A 19932-nucleotide genomic window follows, 5' to 3' on the forward strand; every position below is an offset into this window, starting at 1 on the left:
TGAGCTCACCCACAAAATACAGGGCAGTATCATGACGTTTTGTGAAAGAGATGCGGTAAACTCTTTTTAAAACCTCTTTTCAAAAGTGTTTCTTTGTGTCCTGCAGGGAAGGAAACTAACCAAAGAGGGGGAAAGAAGCCATGTGCCTGGCGTACTTTAGTTTTTCCAAGCACCTTTGAATTTGTATTTTGCAAAACACTTGTTAGGTGGCTTGTTCATCATCATGCTTCTGGGCTGGAGGCACCAAGTGAGGGGGCACGCATGAAAGTAATGCAAGGATGAACACACACATGCAACGTCCTCCTGAAAAGGATCCTTGTTCTTAGCCTTGGTTTCCCAATTCCTCCCACCGACGAGACATGGAGATTTCCATGTCTGATAAAGGCAATGGTCTCCTCTGCAGCCTTTTCCCTTTTCGTGGACAGGTACAAGGTGCAGCACTGGCCCAACAACTGTGAGAAGATAACCATCCTCAATGTCACGTCCTGGCAAGGACGAAGAAGTACAGTTCTTCTTCGACCGTGACCACAAAATGGGAACATTTCATTTAGACCCTTCCAGCATGAGGCTGAAACCTAATGAGAAGCAGGTAGGAGAAGATGGGCAGGTAGGGCAGGAACGTGCAGAAAAGTCATTCCTTCTGCTCATTGAATGCTCTTCTCTCTTTCTTTTTGCGGGGACGGAGCTAGGAGCTGAGCATGGGGCCGTATCCCACTTCAGCTGGGCTTGTGGAAGACGACCTCATCTGCTACGTTAAAGATAACCCCAAGCCGGTGGTCTGCTGCTGCCAGGGGGTGTGGGTGGAGCTGGAGGTCAGCCCCACAAAGGTGCACTTCGACAGAGTGCTTCTCTACAGGTCAGTCATCCTGCGGCCGTTCTTCTGGGCAGCAGCACTGTCAGTGAGGTTCCCTTCAGCTTCTCTTAGAATCATAGAATCATAGAATCGCCAGGTTGGAAAAGACCTCTTGGATCATCGAGTCCAACGATTACTATCTGCCACTAAACCATGTCCCTGAGCACCTCATCTACCCATCTTTTAGAGCCCCCCCCAGGGATGGTGACTCCACCCCCCTCCCTGGGCAGCCTCTGCCGGGGCCCAATGACCCTTTCTGTGAAAAATATTTTTCCTGATGTCCAGTCTGAACCTCCCCTGGCACAGCTTGAGGCCATTCCCCCTTGTCCTGTCCCCTGTCACTTGGAAGAAGAGGCCAGCACTCACCTCTCTACAACCTCTTTTCAGGCAGTTGTAGAGAGCAATAAGGTCTCCCCTCAGCCTCCTCTTCTCCAGGCTATACAACCCCAGCTCTCTCAGCCACTCCTCGTAAGACTTGTTCTCCAGCCCCCTCGCCAGCTTCGTTGCTCTTCTCTGGACACGCTCCAGAGCCTCAACGTCCTTCTTGTAGCAAGGGGCCCAGAACAGAAGACAGGGTTTGAGGCCTCACCAGTGCCGAGTCCAGGGGCAGAATCACCTCCCTGGACCTGCTGGCCATGCCGTTTCTGATACAAGCCAAGATGCCATTGGCCTTCTTGGCCACCTGGTCTACTGCTGGCTCCGGTTCAGTCGGCTGCTTCTTGCTGGCAGTGTGGCTGCTCTGATCAGAGGCTGGGCTAACATCCCTTTTTCTCTCAGCAGTTCCCATTCTCTTGCTCACTGTTTCTTTGCTGGCTTGGAGATCCCATGACAGCCACAAGCTCTGTAGACCCCAGCAATTCTGTGTGATGAGCATCCTCATGCATTTGTGTCTTGTCTGCTGGTTCAGAGAACAGTCCAGTTGCTCCTACTGATCTCCCTCGTTTTGCGGAATGAAACCCTATAACCCAAAATGAGTTATAAAGCAGGTATGTTTATTTCCAGCGCTGGGGTGCAAGGGGGTTCTCCTCCCAGCTTGCACACACCATAGAACTTAACTCGCAGCTACTTATAGTGCAAAGACATGCATAGTTAAAAGCGCTTACTACATCTTCATAACCTTTCCCCGCTTTGTATCATAATTAGTTCTGGAAAGTTCGCTCCAGTCTAGGTCCTGTGTAGTGCCTCCCGGTGGGCGCGGGCCGGGGTCTTAGGGATGAAGTAAGAAGTCTTCCTTCGGATGAAAAAAAGCTTTTCCCCTTGAACTGTGGACAAGCACAGTCTCTTCTGGTTGTTTTCCAGCTTTCTGCATTTCAATGCCCACTTATCAGTAAACTTCTGCTAGCTGGCTCCTTCATTATGAACTTCCAAGGTCTTCAAGTTGAGCAGCGCCAAGTTCTAGTGAACATTCCCAACCCCCCCATCTGCTTTCACTCATCACCCTTCTTTTTGGTATGCTTTTAGCCCAGGACCTCACCTTTGAGATTGTGACCCAGAGAGAAGAGTCAACTGTGGTTTCAGAGGTGTGGGTAGGACTGCTTCAAGTTGCATCCAGTTGCAAGGCTGCTATGACTGTTGAGCAGCTGGTTCTGAGTGCTTCCCTGTCTCTGCAGGGTGGAGAGCAAAACCCTGGTCCTGAAAAACCGCACCCCATTGCCTGTGGCCTGGTGGATTTGTGGCCTGGAAAACCTCGGCCAAGGCTTCTCTGTGTCACAATGTATGGGCACCATTGCTCCCTGCACAGAGTTTAGCATACATCTCTATTTCAAGGCCACAGAGGCTGTCAGGATTAAGAGAACATTTTGCGTAGAGCTAAGAGGGACTCGGAGTGAGCAGCCCTGTGCTCTTAGGGATGGATAATGTGCTTGAAAAGCATCCTGCAAAGGGGCCAAAAGGCTGAGCCTTCCTGAGAGGCCTCTCTACCTGTGTTGCCAGGGGCCAGGCCCGTAGCAGCAAGGGCCTCACAATGCACGGTAACATCAGCCCATGAGATAAACAGGCTAGGAAAGCCTGGGAATCCACAAATGCTTGTCAAGCAGGGAAAGCCGTGGTGCAAGCAGCTGACAGAGACAAGGACTCCTTTATTTTCTACCAAAAGGATTGAGGACAGTAGTCTAAGCAGCGTTTGTTTCTTGCTACTTCAGGTTTCAGATGCAGATAATCTCCTGGGCAATTGGATGCACTTGGAGCAAGCTGATGTCCTTTGACATTTGGATTTGCTGACAGCTGTGAGCCCAGTACATGCGATAGCTGACTTACTCTTTCCATTTAACTTTATCCTCAGCTGAGTGACTGCTACCAGGGAGTGGTGTTTGATAGCCTGGAGACCCTCTTTGCACGCAACATGGCGTCTGCTCTCCTCTGCCTGCTTAAAGCTGTCGGAAATCGACCTCATATCTATTTTGTGAACCTGTCCCAGGATTATGCTTCTTGGAAAGCCAGGGAGACAGCAGTGAAAGAGCACAAAGGTGAGGCTCTTCATTGCCTTGCCTCTCAACTATTCTCTCTCAAGCCCTCAAGCTTTCCCACGTGCATTTCTGTTTCCAGCAGAGCTTGCAGGAAATGTTTTTATTAATTCTTCAACCTTCCACATCAGTGTGGGCAGCACTCAGCTCACGATCGCTTACAGCTGATGCTGTCAGGCTGACCTTACCCTCTAGCATTAGAGTTTTGGCAAGCCATTGCAGCTCATTAATTAACCACCAGCCAGCTGTCCACAACATGGGTGCATGTGAGCCAGGCAAGGACAGGAGTTCATTGACTGGTGGAAGTTTGGGGGGTGATTTGAATTTGGAGCAGGGCTGTCAGCTCCCCAGTATCTCCTGGTAGGATGATGGGCTGGGTCATGGCAGGACTATGAGTCCTCACAGCCTGCACGCACTAACAGTTTCTCCTCTGGTCTGTGCTGAAGAACGGGAGCGGGAACAAGCTACCAGGAGGGAGAAAGAACGTCTCTGGGAGGTGAATGAGGAAGAATACGACAGCCTCACTGAGGAGGAGAAAACTCAGCTTCATAACAACATACGACAAGTTCAACGTGAGAGGAAAAAGAGGTCTGTAAGCCTTCCAAGAGTAAATCACCAAGACAGTATCCCTGAAGGGTTTCCCTACTCCAGAGACCTTGGGTGAGCTCAGAGCGGTTACAGAGCAAAGGCCACAGGTGTCTATTACAAGTGGCACAAGGATGGCTGGTTCCACCTCCATGGTTCCCAGCAGAGGAAGGATGAGAGCATCTTTCCTCTGTTTCAGTGGCAAGCCCTCTGATTTTGACACTGCCTGCCGGTAGTTGGGCTCTGCGCTAGCCTTGCCATTGCACTTCTGAGTGTTTCTAAGTTAGTGGATTGTCTTATGCAACCCCTTCTTCACCAAACCAGATGGATCGTGGTGTCAATAGCCGTGAGGTGCAGTGGTGCTAGCTTAGTTTTAGATACCAGTCCTGCCACAGGTGAAGTCTTCCCAAGGTTTTCCTTACTGACACCTGCCATAGAAGCTGGTGTCTCTTAGGCTCCCCTTCAGCTACACCAGTAGGTGAGCCTGGGAGAAGCTCTGGTCCAGCAAAGCAGCCCTGTTTAGGAGGGTGGATAGGACAAGCGTGAAACTGGGATGGGGGCCTGCTTAGAGCAAGTGTGTGTTTCAGCACTTCTTCAGCCCAGGCTGAAAGTTTTTGCCCTTGGATGAGATCATGAGGGCCGTTTTAAATTGTGATTTCCAGGACAGGGAGCACAAGATTCTTACTTGGTTTTTCAGAGCCTGTTTTGCAGGAGGCTATTTCCTGCAGTCTCTCTTTTCCCATCGATGTGATTATTCTCATTAAGGAGCAGACCCTGCAGGGAGAAAAAGGGCTGAAAAAGCCAAGTATTGGTGCAGGGATAAGTAGGTGTTAGTGGTGTGCAAGCTGATTTGTGCTGGGAACTCGGAGAGGGCTTCAGGCATCGGTGCAGAGAGAAGGTGGAGCCATCCGCAGTGGTGTGCGGGAGATGTGCAGGTGGACCTTCTTCAAGAAGTCACACACTTGAGACCTGATGACAGCAAGGCTTAGACTTAGTTGGCCCTGGAGGTCCCCTCCCACCTTTCCTCAATGAGGGTGTTCCCGGTCTCCCCAGGTTGAGGGGAGTCCATAGAGATGGTCTAACGGTTCTGCCTGGTCTTAGGGTCAATAGTGAAGGGCAGGACCAGCTGGGATTGCAGCGAGCCCAGATGGTGACTCTTGGGGATATTTCATGCTTGGCTTTCTCAAGGGAGATGGAGCAGCTGGCTCGAGAGCTTGACAAAAAGCAGCAGCAGGAGTTCAAACGCTTGAAGGAAGAGCTGAGGGAATCCTCTAAGGTGGAGAAGAAGCAACTTGGAAAAGACAAAAATACTGCTTTGGGGAGTAAAAGCCAGCCTAGAGAGAAGCAGGTAGGTGGTTCTGTTTACAGAGATCAGAAAAGCCCTGGGGATCTTCCCATCGAGCTGTACTATACCCTGAGAAGCCAGCAGCCACACACAGTGCTGCGCACGAGTACCTGGCTGCGAGTAACATGTGGGACCATCCTGGGAAACAACAGCTTGAGTTGCATCACGCTGCTGCTTCACCAGGGGTGTTTTCTCACGGATTTGGGGGAGCTTCTCTTCTAGGATCATGCTGCCTTTGAGTCATAGCTTCACCTAATTCCATGCATCCACTGTGAAGCCCTACATAGTTTTTAGTCCAGCATTTCTCTCGGCTCTGCACATGACTTAACATCGCTGAACCGTGACCCATCTAGGATGTGGTGTCTTCTACATGTTTGGCACAAGATACCACTAGGCCTTAGGTATTCTTACCAACTAGACTTCTCAGTCAGTCCACCACAGGAATGCTCAGCATACCAGAAAGGAGCCCAGAGAAGTGCAGAGGAGTAAGGAGGTGTCTGAAGTTCCCTGTTTCAGTTGGGAAACTCTTCTGTTTCTCAGCTGGTTTGCAGGACTCCTTATCAATCTGACATTGGGGAGTGTGGTTTTAGGTGAGCTACACTGGCTACCAGCTGTGTGCTGAACTGAGAGTTGTAGAGCAACGAGCACAGGTCTTGAACAAGGCTGGGACTGCTCTTGCAGACATCATTACTGTCCTACAGCATTTGAGTTGGTGCTTTGAAATGCTCACTGCCTTTTTCTGCTTCTCCTGCCCAGAACATGAACACATCCACCAGCGTCATGTCCACCAGCATCCTGCGTAGTGTCACCAAATGGGTAAAAGAGAAGGGATCTGTGAAGAAGGATCCAAGCTCTGTTGCAAGTGACAAGGAAGTCACAAAGCAGGGGAGCAAGGTTCCCCTGATTGCTGCCTGCCCGACAGTGGATGTGGAACGTGCAGCCCCGGGACTGTGTGAAACTGAAAACAAGGCCTTGGGTGACAGCGAGAAGAACTTGGCCCTGAGGTTTAAGGTCTACGAGGCATCACAGAAGGGCGTGGCACATATTTTGTCATCCTGGGACAGAGCTCAGGGTATCCTGCTGTCCCCTCTGAGCCACGCAGAAGACCATCACAAGCATTTATACATCTCCAGGAGCCAGAAGGATAGAAAGAAGGAGAGGCCAACGAAGGTGTGCAGAGAGAACGAGTGGCTGGGAAAACCGGAGGCTTTTGAGAAGTCCAAGTTAACCGTTCTGGAAGAGGAAGCTACAGAAGAGTCATCCATAGGCCAAGATGGCAGGGTGCCCTGCTTGGAGATGCAGGTGCTGAATACAGAAGACGTGACTAGGAAGATCCTGGAGAGTGGCAAGTTGCCAGCAGCAGAGCAGGTAAAGCCCTGTGAGGGTCAGATGCTGAGCTTGCCATGGTCTTTGCCCTGGTGTGTCCTACCAGACGATGGCAGCACAGAGCCTCGTCCAGGCCACTAATTCTATTCCACAATGACTGCACAGCAGCCAGGTGGCTGGGGAGGTTCTCAGCAACCCTCGTAACGGTGGGAAAGAGGGAGTGCTTTCTGTAGAAGCATCCTGTGTTCTCAGTTTCCCAGCCTGGAAATAATGAAAAATGGTCCCAGGGTGGGGCAGATCACGGTCATTGTTTCCTTCAGCTGAGCCACTCAAGGGAGAGGTTTCTCTCTAGGTCCCACCTGTAGGTCCTGGCACTGCTCTGGAGCTGCCAGCCCCATTGGGTGTTAAAAAAGCACTGTACTCCATATGAAAAAAAAGTGCCAAAAGGTCAGTGCCTTTAAGGAGTGTGAGGATGAAGGGGACAGGATTATAAACAGGGTTTTCTCTTATGCTTTAGATCCTGGATGAACTGGGTCTGGGTCCCTCGGGGCCTCCTGTTCCTGCTACTGCTTTTTACTCTGTGGTCCATTACCCAGAGAAGCGGATGGCCCCTGCAGCAAAAGCCTCTGAGCACTTCTTCTTTGTTGCACCAGAAGATGCCACTGTGGAAGACAAAATGAACGATCCCTCAGGTCACTCAGATGTGCTCACAGTGAAGGTACAAGAGACCAGGCTGGATGGGGGACACGGTGGTGGGGAGGATGGAGAAGGATTGCTGTGAATGGGCAGTGAAAATGTGACAGGGTCCTGTGTCTGCAGGCATCCCTTTTGACTGTCCAGAATAGACAGCTCTGCTTGAGACACAAGTTCTGTTAGGTGAGATAAAGAGTTACCTAAAGCCCTCAACATCCCTTGAGGATAGGGTCCTCGGGGATGAGAGGGTCCTGGATGAGGAGGTGTTGTGGGCAAAACAGTCCAATAAGGAAGATCAAGTCCCTGGGCAGATGAGAAACCAGTAGAGGCAGGTTATGTATTTATTCTCTCTTGTATTGGTTAAGAGAGACACAGCTTTATTTCCAGAATGAGGATGTCTCAGAGCAGGCCTCACCGCTCCCTTTTCTCTCTCTCTCCTTGGTGTGAAGACATCAGAGGAGCTGGCCACCCCGACCATGGGTGGGTTGAAGGACCAGAAAGCTTTGCACAGCCAGCAGACTTCCAGGAAGAGACTGAGCCCCAGCCAGGGCAGGAATGGTGACTGTCATGAACCCACAGATTCCCCCAATGTGAACAAAAGTGGTGTGGACACGGTCCCATCCCCAGAGAGAACTGCCAGGTGAGCTGCGAGGAAGGAAGTGATCCCTCTACTTTACATCCATCTCACTGAACGAGGTGCCTCATCCACAGCTCTGCAGGGATGCTCTGCTGGCACCTCCATGGGATGGCGAGTCCATGACCCTCTTCTTTATCTTGTTTGCTTGTTAACAAGGTCTGAAGCCTCCTCATCAGTTGCTAGGCTGAGTCACTGCCGGTGGATCGTACCTGCCCATGGAGAGGTGGAACTGAAGGTCCACTTCAGCTCCACGGAGCTGGGCCACTTCAAGCAGACGCTACATTTTGAAATCCTGGGGACAAAGCGTCAGTACCAGCTGCAGTGCAGGGGCACCTGCCTGTATCCCGCCATCAGCCAGGACCCACAGTAAGGCTGGCTGTTCCCCTGTGGAAACATTCGTAGAAGCTGGAGGCCACGATGTTTTTAAAGGACCTTGAATGGCGAGATGAGAGAGTTGGAGGTAGGAATGAGAAGAATTGGCAGCACACCCGGAGTAGAAGAAAGAAAACAAGGCTTAAGAATATGCAAGTTATGATGATAATGTAGAAGAGCATGTAAATATGCACAGAGTCACTCAACCAATTAAGTGTTTAGAATAGGCGCACAGACAGTAGTAATTAACCAATAAAATTGTAAGCTTGAGCGTGTGAACAGTCAAGAAAACATATATAAGTTTAGCCTTCTGATTAATAAAGGGTCTTCAATTTGCACTCCGAGTCCGTTATCTTCAATCTCCTCATTCCCCCTGAACTCAGAGCCAATACTGCCCTTCGTAGCCCGGTGAACTTCTGACTTGGACACAGAGTGCCACCTGAGCTGCCCAGCATCACTTCCCACGCTAGGAGCTGGGAACCAATACTGCTCTCTCCAGCACCAAGAAGGAATATGGCTTTCTGAGCAGGTTTTCTACTTGGAGCGTCTCACAGCTCCTCGTTCCCTATTTTTTCTGCCCGGGGTGGTATTCCCTCAGTGGAGGAAGAGCAAGGCGGATGATGACATTGTCTTCAAGCAGTATGTCGTGGACAGAGGTGTGTTCCACTTTGGACCACTGCTGTGTGGGAGGTCGAGAGACTGGTACGTGCTCCCCACTCTAAGAGAGCATCCTGATGTGCTGCCTGCTTGGAGTGAGGTGTTGGGATGGGTTGTCCAGGGTCCTGTGCTTTCATGGACACACTGGGAGGCATGCTGTTCCGGTGGCACAATTCAGGGCAGGCCCAGGCAGAGACTTGGGAGATACACGGCGCTGAAGGACCACGGATGAGCGAACTTGAACAGACAACACGAACATGAGTTCTGGAGGAGCTGGGGAAAGCTGTAGCTGATCTTCCTACTTGGTGGGTGCCCTGATGGCCAGAGCCACAGGCTGCTTCCAGCCTGAAGGTGACTTGGGGCAACTTGTGTCTGCCGTCCGCATCTCAGTTTCAGCACCTATGAAATTAACTTTCTGGTGATTTTTTAAAGGGCTTTGAGCTCTACAGGTAGACCGAACAAGCAGTTCTTCTGCTGATGCTTTGTAAACCTTTAATTAATCTGCAATATCAGCATAACTTTATGATTTGATGTGCCACTGTATCGGTGGGGGAAACCTGCAGAGGAATCCAAATGAGAGTTGTGTTTCCCTGATCCTCACTGCTGGATAAAGTCTGCCTGAAAAAGTTGTCATTGTAGCTGCTGGCATATTTCTGGTTTTGACTTTGCTCTTCTTTTGTTTGTTTCATATCAGAAGCACAGTTCTTGTCACCACAGGAGCTCAGGAGAGCTGGTGGCAGTTGGTCCTCTCAAGGAAATTAAATTCAAAGTTTAAAAAGCAAAAGAGGATCTTTAGCTGGGCTGATGAATGGTCGGGGGCGGGGTGTCTGTTTGCTTTTTTAGCCTCTGAATTCCAAATCCTTTTTCACAGCTGAGAGAAAGGACATTTACTAAATTTAGCATTCCTCTTGGGAATTGATCCTTTCTGTTTCCTTCCCTGAAAGTTTGAGCTCACCCACAAAATATAGGGCAGTATCATGACGTTTTGTGAAAGAGATGCGGTAAACTCTTTTTAAAACCTCTTTTCAAAAGTGTTTCTTTGTGTCCTGCAGGGAAGGAAACTAACCAAAGAGGGGGAAAGAAGCCATGTGCCTGGCGTACTTTAGTTTTTCCAAGCACCTTTGAATTTGTATTTTGCAAAACACTTGTTAAGTGGCTTGTTCATCATCATGCTTCTGGGCTGGAGGCACCAAGTGAAGGGGCACGCATGAAAGTAATGCAAGGATGAACACACACATGCAACGTCCTCCTGAAAAGGATCCTTGTTCTTAGCCTTGGTTTCCCAATTCCTCCCACCGACGAGACATGGAGATTTCCATGTCTGATAAATGGCTGCAGCAGGGACAGTGATGGCAAAGCACGGAGAAGGGAGCAGGAACGGCATTGTCACAGCCTTTGCTGAGTGGTTCCTGCCACTTCAATCACTCTTCTTCAAAGCATTGTGCTGGGGCAGAGTGTCCCTGGAAGGGGATCCTGGACTTCATGTCTCTTTGGCAAAAGAGCTAATCAAGTCCCTAAGGGACAGCGATGGGAAAGCACGGGAGATTGGCGCAGAGAAGGAATATCCACAGCCTGTCATGTATTTAATAATTTAATAATTCTTATCTCTGTATAACAACTTTATCTGAAACAATCTCTAATGGTTTGTCTTTAACAATAGATGCTAAAATCTAATAACCCTATGCAACACTGTAATAACATTTTCTAAAAATGTAGAATAGATAATTAAATCCCTCCTAATAATTCTTCTTCGCAGGTTTTATCTTGGGCCGTCTATCCCCCAAAGGGGGATCCTCCACTTCATGTGCATTCTGTGAGAGAGCTGAGGGCGTCCAGGGAGAGTCCACGGCAGCTGTGGTTCCACGTTCACCTGTGCCTGGAAGAGAGAAAGCGAGATCCGATGTAGATTTCCAGCAGCCCCACCCCACCAGTGCAAGGACAGCTCTCAAGTGTGACCGGACATGGGAAAGACCTGGACATATTGAAGCCCCCCAGGGGAAACAAAGGATGAAAGGGATGCATGCGATGGAAGAAGCAAAGATCTTTCGTTCCTTGCTGGAGACAGAGAGAACTTGTCCTGCCACAGCACTCGCTCCCGACACCACCTTGGGCAGACAGAGCCTCCCAAGACAATCAGCGCTATTGCACCTCGGGGTTCCTGAGGAACACTGGGCACGGGACGGGATCAGTTCTGCCTGGGAGAAGTGGCTCCTCTTTTGGGTTAGCAACTAATTGGACCGGCCTGGTGCTCTGCAGGAGAAGCCTGGATCATCTTTCTCCTGGTTCCACATGGCCACTCTTTGAGTAGCACAGGCAAATCCCAACTGCAGTCCCTAACGCAGCTGCCCTTTGCAGAATCCCACCTGCAGCTGCTTACCTGGCTCCCGTGGCTCAGACTCCTTCCCTGGTGCCCTGTGTCCGAGCGGCCGCTCCCAATGAGCTCTCCTCTCTGTGAGCTGCCAGCGTAGCAGGTGCCCTGTGGGAAATGGCGGGAGCTGCCAGAACGGCCATGGCACATCTGGGCACAAAGCTGCTCCCCAGGTGTGACCGTGCCCTCTGGGACTGGAGCACACGGACTTCTGAGCCACCCAGATGTGCTGCTACTCCAGCTTCCCAGCAACCCAGGTGGTAGCTTTGAAGGCGCTTTCCCAGGAGGTGCTGAGGACTGGAGTCTCCTTCCCTCCTCCCATGGCAAACACCAAGTGCAGCTGCACTGCCAGAACGGCAGCAGAAGAGGTTCCTCTTGTCTCCCGGGCTCCTGTTCTGGCCAGATTCCATTACAGGGCAGGGAGGAAGAAGGGAAATGGTTGGGCTTACTTTTTGGATTTCTGTCTACGTTCCATGAGACTTACTTGGGAGCTTTTGAGCTCAGCCTGCACAGATCCCAGCTGCTCAGTGACCTGCTTCAGCGTGCTCAAGATCTGCTCCATCTCAATTGCCAGAGCTCGATCTCTCTCCTTCAGCTGTTTCTCCCTTCTGGTGTCGCTCCCTTCTGCTCTGGCTGGAGCAGCTGCCCTAGTACTGCTACTGCCGTCTCTCATCTTGGTTCCGGCCGCAGCGTCTGCCCCTGTCTGAAGCACAAGATGCAGCTTCAAGGAAGAGGGAGAACAAGGCAATGTCCACCCCTCTCACAAACCCGGCTCCTCCTGCCCTTTCTCCATACCGGCAGCATCTAAGAGCCCCGACACCACACAGAGGAGGAGGAGGAAGAGCTGCCATGGATTCCATGCACACAGGTCCAACGCATGCATAAGAGCACTTTGTGGCAGCCGCTTGCAGCTGCCCGGCTTCCTCACAGCCAGGGCAAAGCCGCAGCACTAACGAGGGCAACTGGATGCCCAAGAGAAAAACCCCAAAGCCACGACCACAACCACAGACGAACGCAGCGCTTAAATGCGAATCCAAATGGAACCTAACCTGACCTGCCAGCCTGGGCAAAACCAATCTGCCTTGGGCTGAGGGGACCCCATAAGGCTGTTAAACCGAAAACTGAGTTTTCAGGGTTATAGGAGAGCAGGCAGTGACGAGAAAGAAGGTGAAAGCACTCTCTAGGCTCGAAAACCACTGCCACTGATGGTTAAGGTCCCAGCTTCCAGAGTTTTCCAGCCCTCTGTGTTTAGGAGTATTAATGGAAAAGTCTGTTTTCCCTTGCGGGTAGAATAGAACCCTCCAGTGAAGAGTGTAACCCTCTAGTGTAAAATCTTCACTTCAAAGAATTGTATAGTTGGTTGGAAAAGACCTTTGAGATCATTGATCCAAAAATACCGGAGAGCCCCACTGGGCATCAGACTTTACACTGTTTTCTGCCCCACACATGAAGACCAAAACATGCTGAAGCATTCTCTCCACTCTTGTGACACTAAGGGTGACTCGAGATTTCCAGAACCTTCCACATCAAACCCAGCAAAACCCAGAACCAACGTGAGGAATGGACTCCCACAGACAGAGCTCATCCCTGCTGGCCGTTAGAAGCACTAGACGGCCTTGGGAACGGCTTCTTTCCCTCATTCTCAGTCGGTGCTCACCTCACCTCTTGTTCTGCACTGTCCCCTTCACATGGAAAGGCATCACTCACCAATGGATGTTGGGCACTCTGCACCCCCAGCAGCTTCTCACAGAGGGAATCTTTTTCCCTCCGGAGATGGGCCAGTTGCTCCCACAGCTCCTCTGTCTGCCGTTGGTCCTCACGGAGTTCTTCTTCCATCTTCTCTAAAGCAGATGTTTTTACACTGAGGTCTTCTTTCAGCTTTCTCACTTCTCTTTCAGCTTTCTTCTCCTCCTGAGACAAGATCGGGTTGGTTTCCAGACCCTCAAATGAGCACTCACGCACACACAGCTCTCGGTCATGTTTAAATTCTCTCTCTACTCTCTGTTAATTATCATGGCAAACTCGTTATGCTCTTGGGAGCTTTTGAGCTCAGCCTGCAGAGTCCAGCTGCAGGGCGCTCTGCTCCTTCATGCTCAGGGCTTTCTCCACCTCCAGTTCCAGAGCTGTAATTCTCTGCTCCAGCTGCTTTATCCGAGTAGTGTTACTGGTGATTTTTACATTGGTTGTGGCCGTTGTGGCTGTCCCTAACTGGAGAACAAGATGCAACTTCAAGGAAGAGGGAGAACAAGGCGATGTCCACCCCTCTCACCCCACACACAGGTCCCACACACGTTTAGGAACACTTTGTGGCAGCCGTTTGCAGCTGCCCGGCTTCCTCACAGCCAAGGCAAAGCTCTCTTCAGAAAATCGTAATTCTCACTGGAAACTTTCTGCCACTTTTCTGCATTGAGCTGCTTTTCAGCAGCATCCCTGATCTCTCCCTCCAGCTCTGCCACTTTTCTCTGGGGAAACAAGGTCACAGGAATATGGACAGGCAGGTCAGAAGCTAAAAATCTGAATTTGCCCTTCCAGATCAAAGAATCATAGAATCGGTTGGAGAAGACCTTTGAGATCTTTGAGTCCAATCGCACCTCTCCGGTACTAAACCAGATCCCTAAGCACCTCATCCAGCAGCCCTTTAATTGCCTCCAGGGATTGTGACTCCACTACCACCCTGGGCAGCCTCTGACAGTGCCCGAGAACCCTTCTGGTGAAGACATTTTTCCTGATGGCCAATCTAAACCTGCCCTGAAACAACTTCAGGCCATTCCTTCTCATCCTATCGCCTGTCACTTGGGAGAAGAGACCAACACCCACCTCACTGTCACCTCCTTTCAGGCAGTTGTAGACAGTGATGAGGTCTCCCCTCAGCCTTCTTTTCTCCAGGCTCAACAAACCCAGTTCCGCCAGCCCCCTCTCATAAGCCCTTGTTCTCCAGGCTCTTCCCAATCTCCATTCCCCTCTCTGGATGAGCTTCAGCACCTCACAGTCCTTCTTGTAGTCAGGGACCCCAAAACCGAACCCAGGATTCCAGGTGCAGCCTCACCAATGCCGAGTGCAGGGACACAATCCCTTCTCTGCTCTTGCTGGCCACCCTGTTTCTGATCCAAGCCAGGATGCTGGTGGCCTTCTTGGCCACCTGGGTCACTGCTGGCTCATCTTAAGCCACTCACTACCGACACCCCCAGGTCCTTCTCCGGCAGGCAGCTTTCCAGCCACCCTTCCCCAAGCCTGGAGCGCTGCATGGGGTCGTTGTGTCCCAAGTGAAGCACTCGGCACTTGGCTTCGTTAAACCATGTCCACTCAACCCCCTCATCCAGATCATGGATAAGGAGATTGAGCAGAACGTGACTGAGCCCTGGGGAGATGATGACCTGCTGCGTGACCTTCCCCGGCACCAAGGTCGGACTGACAGGCCTGGAGTTCCCCGGATCCTGCCTCAGATCCTTCTTGCAAATGGGCTAAACATTTGCCAACCTCCAGTCAGGTGGAACTTCTCCAGTCAGCCAGGGCTGCTGGAAGGTGATGGAGAGGGGTTTGGTGAGCCCTTTGCCCAAGGGATGAGCCGCTTCCTAGAGCCCCTCTGGGCATCAGCCTTTACGCTCTTCTGCTGCCGCACACATAAAGGCCAACGCATGCTGGAGCATTCTCTATACCCCTGCGTCTCTAAGGATGACTCGAGACTTCCAGAACCTTCCACAACAAACCCAGCAAAACCCGGAACCAACGTGAGGGATGGACACACAGAGCTCTACCCTGCTGGCCGTTAGAAGCGCCGGAGGGCCTTGGGAACGGCTTCTTTGACTCATTCTCAGTTGGTGCTCACCTCACTTTTTTTGTGTGCACTGTCTTTTGCTGCACTGTCCCCCTCACAAGGAAAGGCATCACTCACCAATGGATCTCGGGCTTTAAAGCAAATAGATCGCAGACCCTCAAATGAGCGCTCACACACACAGAGCTCTCGGTCATGTTTAAATTCTCTCTCTACTCTCTGTTAATTATCATGGCAAGAGACCAGCATCCACCTTGCTACGACCATCTTTCAGGCCGTTGTAGACAGTGATGAGGTTTCCCCTCAGCCTTCTTTTCTCCAGGCTAAACAAACCCTGTTCCCTCAGCCGTCTCTCATGACCCTTGTTCTCCAGACCCTTCCCCAGCTCCATTCCCCTCTCTGGATGTGTTCCAGCCCCTCAAAGTTCTTCTTGTAGTGAGAGACTCAGGATGCAAAGAGCAGCCTCACCTCTACCCGCTGATTACAGAGGGAAATGTATTCCTTCTGTATCTGGATCAGTTCCTCCCGCTGCCCTTCTGCCTCCTTGATGGCATCTTCTCTCTCTTCATCTTTCTTAACCAGTAGAGCACGCAGCTCTTCTGCCTCCTTTGTGGCCCGACAGAGCTCTCTTTCTGCCTCCTTTAAAGCAAATGTCTTTTCACAAAGGGCTTTTTCCAGCTGCTCCACTCTCTCCTTCAGCTTTCTTGGTTTCCTTTTGCCTTTGCTCTCCTGCTGAGACAAGCTTGGGTTGGTTTCCAGCCCCTCAGATGAGCGCTCACAAACACTAAGCTCTCGGTCGTGTTCCCTCAGCTCCTCTAGTGTGAAATCTTTGGGTGTACAAACCTCCAACCCAGAGCTCTGGCTCTCCTTGATGGCTCCTTCCTCTGCCCAGGACTCATGAATGGCTCCTTCCTCCAGGATGTCGGCGAGCTCACCTACATGAAACCACAGATTGTTGGAAGCAGAATGAGCTCCTTCAACCCCTTGATGCCCAGCACGCTTTCGGAATCATCACGCTGCCGTAGACAACCTTATTGTTCCCCATCGCCTTCTCCCTGCAGCAGAGTCCTACCTTGTCTCCACAGAGGGTGTGTCCGCCGCCTGACTCCAGCAGCTCCTGCCCCGTGGGGAGCATTGGATGCCGACACCCCGTGTGCCCGGCAGGGAGCAGCTTCTCCCTTGTCCTCGTGCTTCCTGGGCTCCACATGGCATGCGTTGCAGCTGCACCTGGAGAGACAGAAACACAACCAGTTGGAGCTCTGCCGGTCACCATCCGAACGGCCTGGGATTATCCCCCCTTGCCACAGTGACCTTTGTGGGGCAGGAACACCTCCCGGCACAAAGCTGAGCCCCAGGGCAGGAACAGAGCCCACAGCCCTCCCAGCAGCGCTCGGTACCCGATACCTCTTGGCTGTGTCCCGGCAGTCAGTGTAGCGCTGCCATCCCAGCAGCTTCTCCGGGGCCAAAGCGCCTCTGACGTCCGCACGGTGGTGCTCGTCCTGTCCCTTTGTGCAGTGGTGACAAGTGCAGCTCCTGGAAGACACGGAACCCTCGTGCACCCACCAGCCCCGCAGGAAATGCCTGATCCGCTTCATGGCTCTCTGGGAATGAGCCCTGAAGCAACTGCCTTCGGCTCGCCTCTCCGCAAGGAGCGGTGGCTGCAGGACTTTTTGGAGCTGAGGAACTGAGCCTCGAGGGACAGCAGGGACTGGGCAGCTGCCTACGGCTGGGCCACCACTGCACCACCAGCAGCAGCTTCACCACCACCTCAGGCACCACCACTACAAGCTCTACTGGCTGCACCAGTGCCACCAGCTTCACCAGTCCAACATCCACTGGAAGCAAGAGCACCACCAGCTTCACCAGTCTAAGGTCCACTGGTGAAACCTGCACCACCGGCTTCCCCACTTCCAGCTCAACTGGCGGCACCAACACAGTGTTTGCATCTTTTCCCTAAAAGCCCTTTCCCAGTAGGGACATTCCAGCAGCCAACAGAGAATCTGAGAGAGCTTCGCAGAACAAACCCATCTCCCGCACCAGCGCTGGGCTGCAGCGCCCTGACCCACACCCCAGCTCCCCTCCTGCTTCCCACTCCCCGTGGGGTTGGTGTTTGGGACAGCCTGGACTACTCTGTGTTCCTCCTGGTACACCTACACCCGTGCATGTGCCTTTCCGTGCACTCCAAGGTGTTGGGGGGACTCTGGGGACATCCTGACCCCACGAGGGGAATTTGGGTGGGCCCTGGACCTTTGCCGTGCTCTTGCTGCATGTCCAGAGCCCTGGCTGTGCCTTTGGGAGATCCCAGACCCCTGGGACTCCTTCCTAGGGCCGGCATCTCCATGGACCTGTCCAGGAGAGGAAACCCCACAGCCCTGTGTGTCGTTTTTAAGAAGTACATATTTATATCTATTGGCGCACTCTTTCCCTAATTATTTCTGCCCTGTTCCGGCTGGATGTCTGGGAGCTGCAGTCGTGCACCCATGCTGTCCTGCCTCCTGTATCCGTGGTCTCTGCCCTCCCTGCAGGGGAGCAGGATGCGGCTGCAGGAGCTCTGGGCAGCCCCCTCCCACTGGTGGCTGCCACCTCCTTGCTGCAGCTTTGGGGTCGAGGCTGCTGCTTCCCTGGAGCCACCTCTGCCGGAGGCTGCCAGAGGCTGCCGTTCCATCCTGTCCCTCTGCTTTCATGCCCGGGCTGTTCTTTTGTGCCTCGGGGCAAACGGCCTTATCCACGGGCAGCGCTGCTGCTCGGCCTCCCTGTGCGTTGCCGCCATTGCCAGCAGGGAGAGGCACTGGGGTGTCCGAGCTGCCCCCTAAGGGCCCGTCGGCATTCTAAAGGGATCGGGCTGGGCCTTTGCCGTAGGGTTGGACTCTGTTGGCAGCTGGGATGAAGCAGAGGCCCGAGGAATGGCACCCACAAGGGGCCGGATGCTTGCTTGGGTTCCTGGTGGGCTTGAGGGGGTGAGCGCCGAGCACTCTGCCAGAGGCTGAGCTCCGGATTTGGAGCCCCCTTGCCAGCCCCCACTGGAGAGAGCGGATGGGGGTGGGCTGGGAGCTGGGACTCGGGAATGGAAAGAGGGTCCCCAGTGGAGACCCTCTGGGGTAAAGCGTTCCGTGTCCTCTGGCTGCACACAAGGGCTCTTCCCTCCTGGGAGATGCAGTGGGGACCCAGAGGGGCACATGGGGAACGGAGATGGCAGAAAGAGTCCTGTCAGGGTCTGGATGGCTCTGCACGCCCTCCCTGAGCCCCCCCAGCAGCTGCAGGACCCTGTAGAGAAGGCCGGCCCTGCAGCGGGTCAGCAGCTCCCCCTCTAGTTTGTGTCACCAGGAGACTCCCCAGGAGCGGGATCCTCCCCGTTATCCCGATGGTTAGTAATGATGTGAATCGGGATTGGCTCCACCGTCAGCCGCCAGGAGATGTGACCTTCTCCAGCTGAGCTTTGGTGCGGCCAGTGACCGCCCGCTGGGCTCGGCCACCTGCTCCCCAGGCCCCCGCAGCATCCGGGGGCAGCGAGGAACGGCTGCTCCCTCTGGCACTGGGAGCTGAGCGTGATAACACGGCCCCTGAGCCTCGCCCCGCAGGGCCCAGCGGAGCCCAGGAGGCACCAGCAGGGCAGCGGGGCAGCCCCGGAGCAGGCTCAGGCTCAGCCAAGGGTGCAGAACCGGAGACATTGCACAGGGCCCTTCCCTCTGACCACCTTCCCTGGCCTTGGAGGCCGTCTGCGCTCCTGAGGGCTTCCTGTGTGCACAGGAAAGGAGAAGCCACGTCTGTGTTCAAGCCACAGCTCCCAGCAAGCCCGGCGGGGAGGGAAGGGGGATCCTGGACATCATTGATGTTTGGTCCTGGGCTGGACATGTCCTCGGCTGGAGAATCCACAGCAGCTCTGTTCCCACCTTCTCCAGTGCCGGGGACAGAAAAAGCGAGAGCCGATATCAGTTCTCCAACAGCCCCAGTCCCACCAGTCCATGAATAGCTCTCATGTGTGAAAAGACATGGGAAAGAGATGGAGAGATTGAAGCTCCCCAGGGGAAACAAAGGATGAAAAGGACACTCGCAAAGGCAGAAAGGAGAATTTCCCTCTGTGCCCACCAGGCCAGGAGCTTTCTAAAGCCTGAGGAGGGACTTCCAGAAGCTGCACACAACAAACCAAGGCACGCCAAGCTCACAACTGGCATCTAATTGCAGTGTAGCATCGCCAGGCCTCTTTGCCCTTCAGCGCCCCGTTCCCCTAGGAATTCACAAGAGGGCTCCTAGGGAGCACCAGCTTCTCCAGCAGCTTCTCCGTTCCTCCCAACCAACACATTCCCACTCACGTGAGTTCAGATCCCTTCTCTCCTCCATGGCTCACGCTCAGAACATTTCTGCTTCCCTTTTGCATACCCTGATCCCCTCTACACTCCTGTTTGCATCATCTGATTTCTTCTGCTGCCACACAAGCACCTCATAGACTCTGCATCCCTGTTAAGAAGCACCCAAGATCCACCCTCCTTCCTTCTCGGGATGTTCAGACCCCTCCTTTCCCGTCCACACACGCTCCTGCTCCTGCAGGACCGCTGGACATTCCTCGGATCGCGGTGCTGCATCTCACCCACTTGGAGGAGTCGGAAGCGGAAATGCTTTGCATTACCCATGTTTTCTCCCTGCCTGGGTAAGTCAGGAGGGGAACAGAAAGAGAGAGAATGGCATTTTCTAACCAAGACATCCAAACACACGTTGTCCAACAGGAAGAAAGGGGTTCCCGTTCTCCCTCGAGTTCTCCCATTTTCCTCAGGAAAAATTCCCCTGGCGCATCTTGAGGCCATTTCCCCTTATCTTGTCACTGGCTACCAGGGACCAGAGACTAACTCCCACCTCACTACAACCTC

The 19932-nt window shown here is 52.8% G+C and overlaps 1 protein-coding gene across 1 annotated transcript; it reads left to right on the forward strand.

The window, feature by feature from the left end:
• The first annotated feature begins 698 nt into the window (after positions 1-698).
• LOC128851152 (hydrocephalus-inducing protein homolog) lies at positions 699-11347 on the forward strand. The gene is made up of 7 exons (XM_054057870.1): positions 699-899; positions 3135-3318; positions 3762-3903; positions 5002-5248; positions 6002-6613; positions 7089-7289; positions 10687-11347. The coding sequence occupies exons 1-7, from the start codon at positions 699-701 to the stop codon at positions 10834-10836; spliced, it is 1737 nt and encodes a 578-aa protein (XP_053913845.1). The 3' UTR covers positions 10837-11347.
• Positions 11348-19932: the final 8585 nt, after the last annotated feature.

The sequence above is a fragment of the Cuculus canorus genome, chromosome 2 (genome assembly GCF_017976375.1).
Source record: "Cuculus canorus isolate bCucCan1 chromosome 2, bCucCan1.pri, whole genome shotgun sequence".
Taxonomy (NCBI): Eukaryota; Metazoa; Chordata; class Aves; order Cuculiformes; family Cuculidae; genus Cuculus; species Cuculus canorus.

Coding starts and splice junctions, on each gene's coding strand:
- LOC128851152 (XM_054057870.1), top strand. CDS start 699: ATGGGGCCGTATCCCACTTCAGCTGGGCTTGTGGAAGACGACCTCATC. Junction 3,904..5,001: donor CAACGTGAGAGGAAAAAGAG/GTCTGTAAGCCT, acceptor GCCTGGTCTTAG/GGTCAATAGTGAAGGGCAGG. Junction 6,614..7,088: donor AGTTGCCAGCAGCAGAGCAG/GTAAAGCCCTGT, acceptor CTTATGCTTTAG/ATCCTGGATGAACTGGGTCT.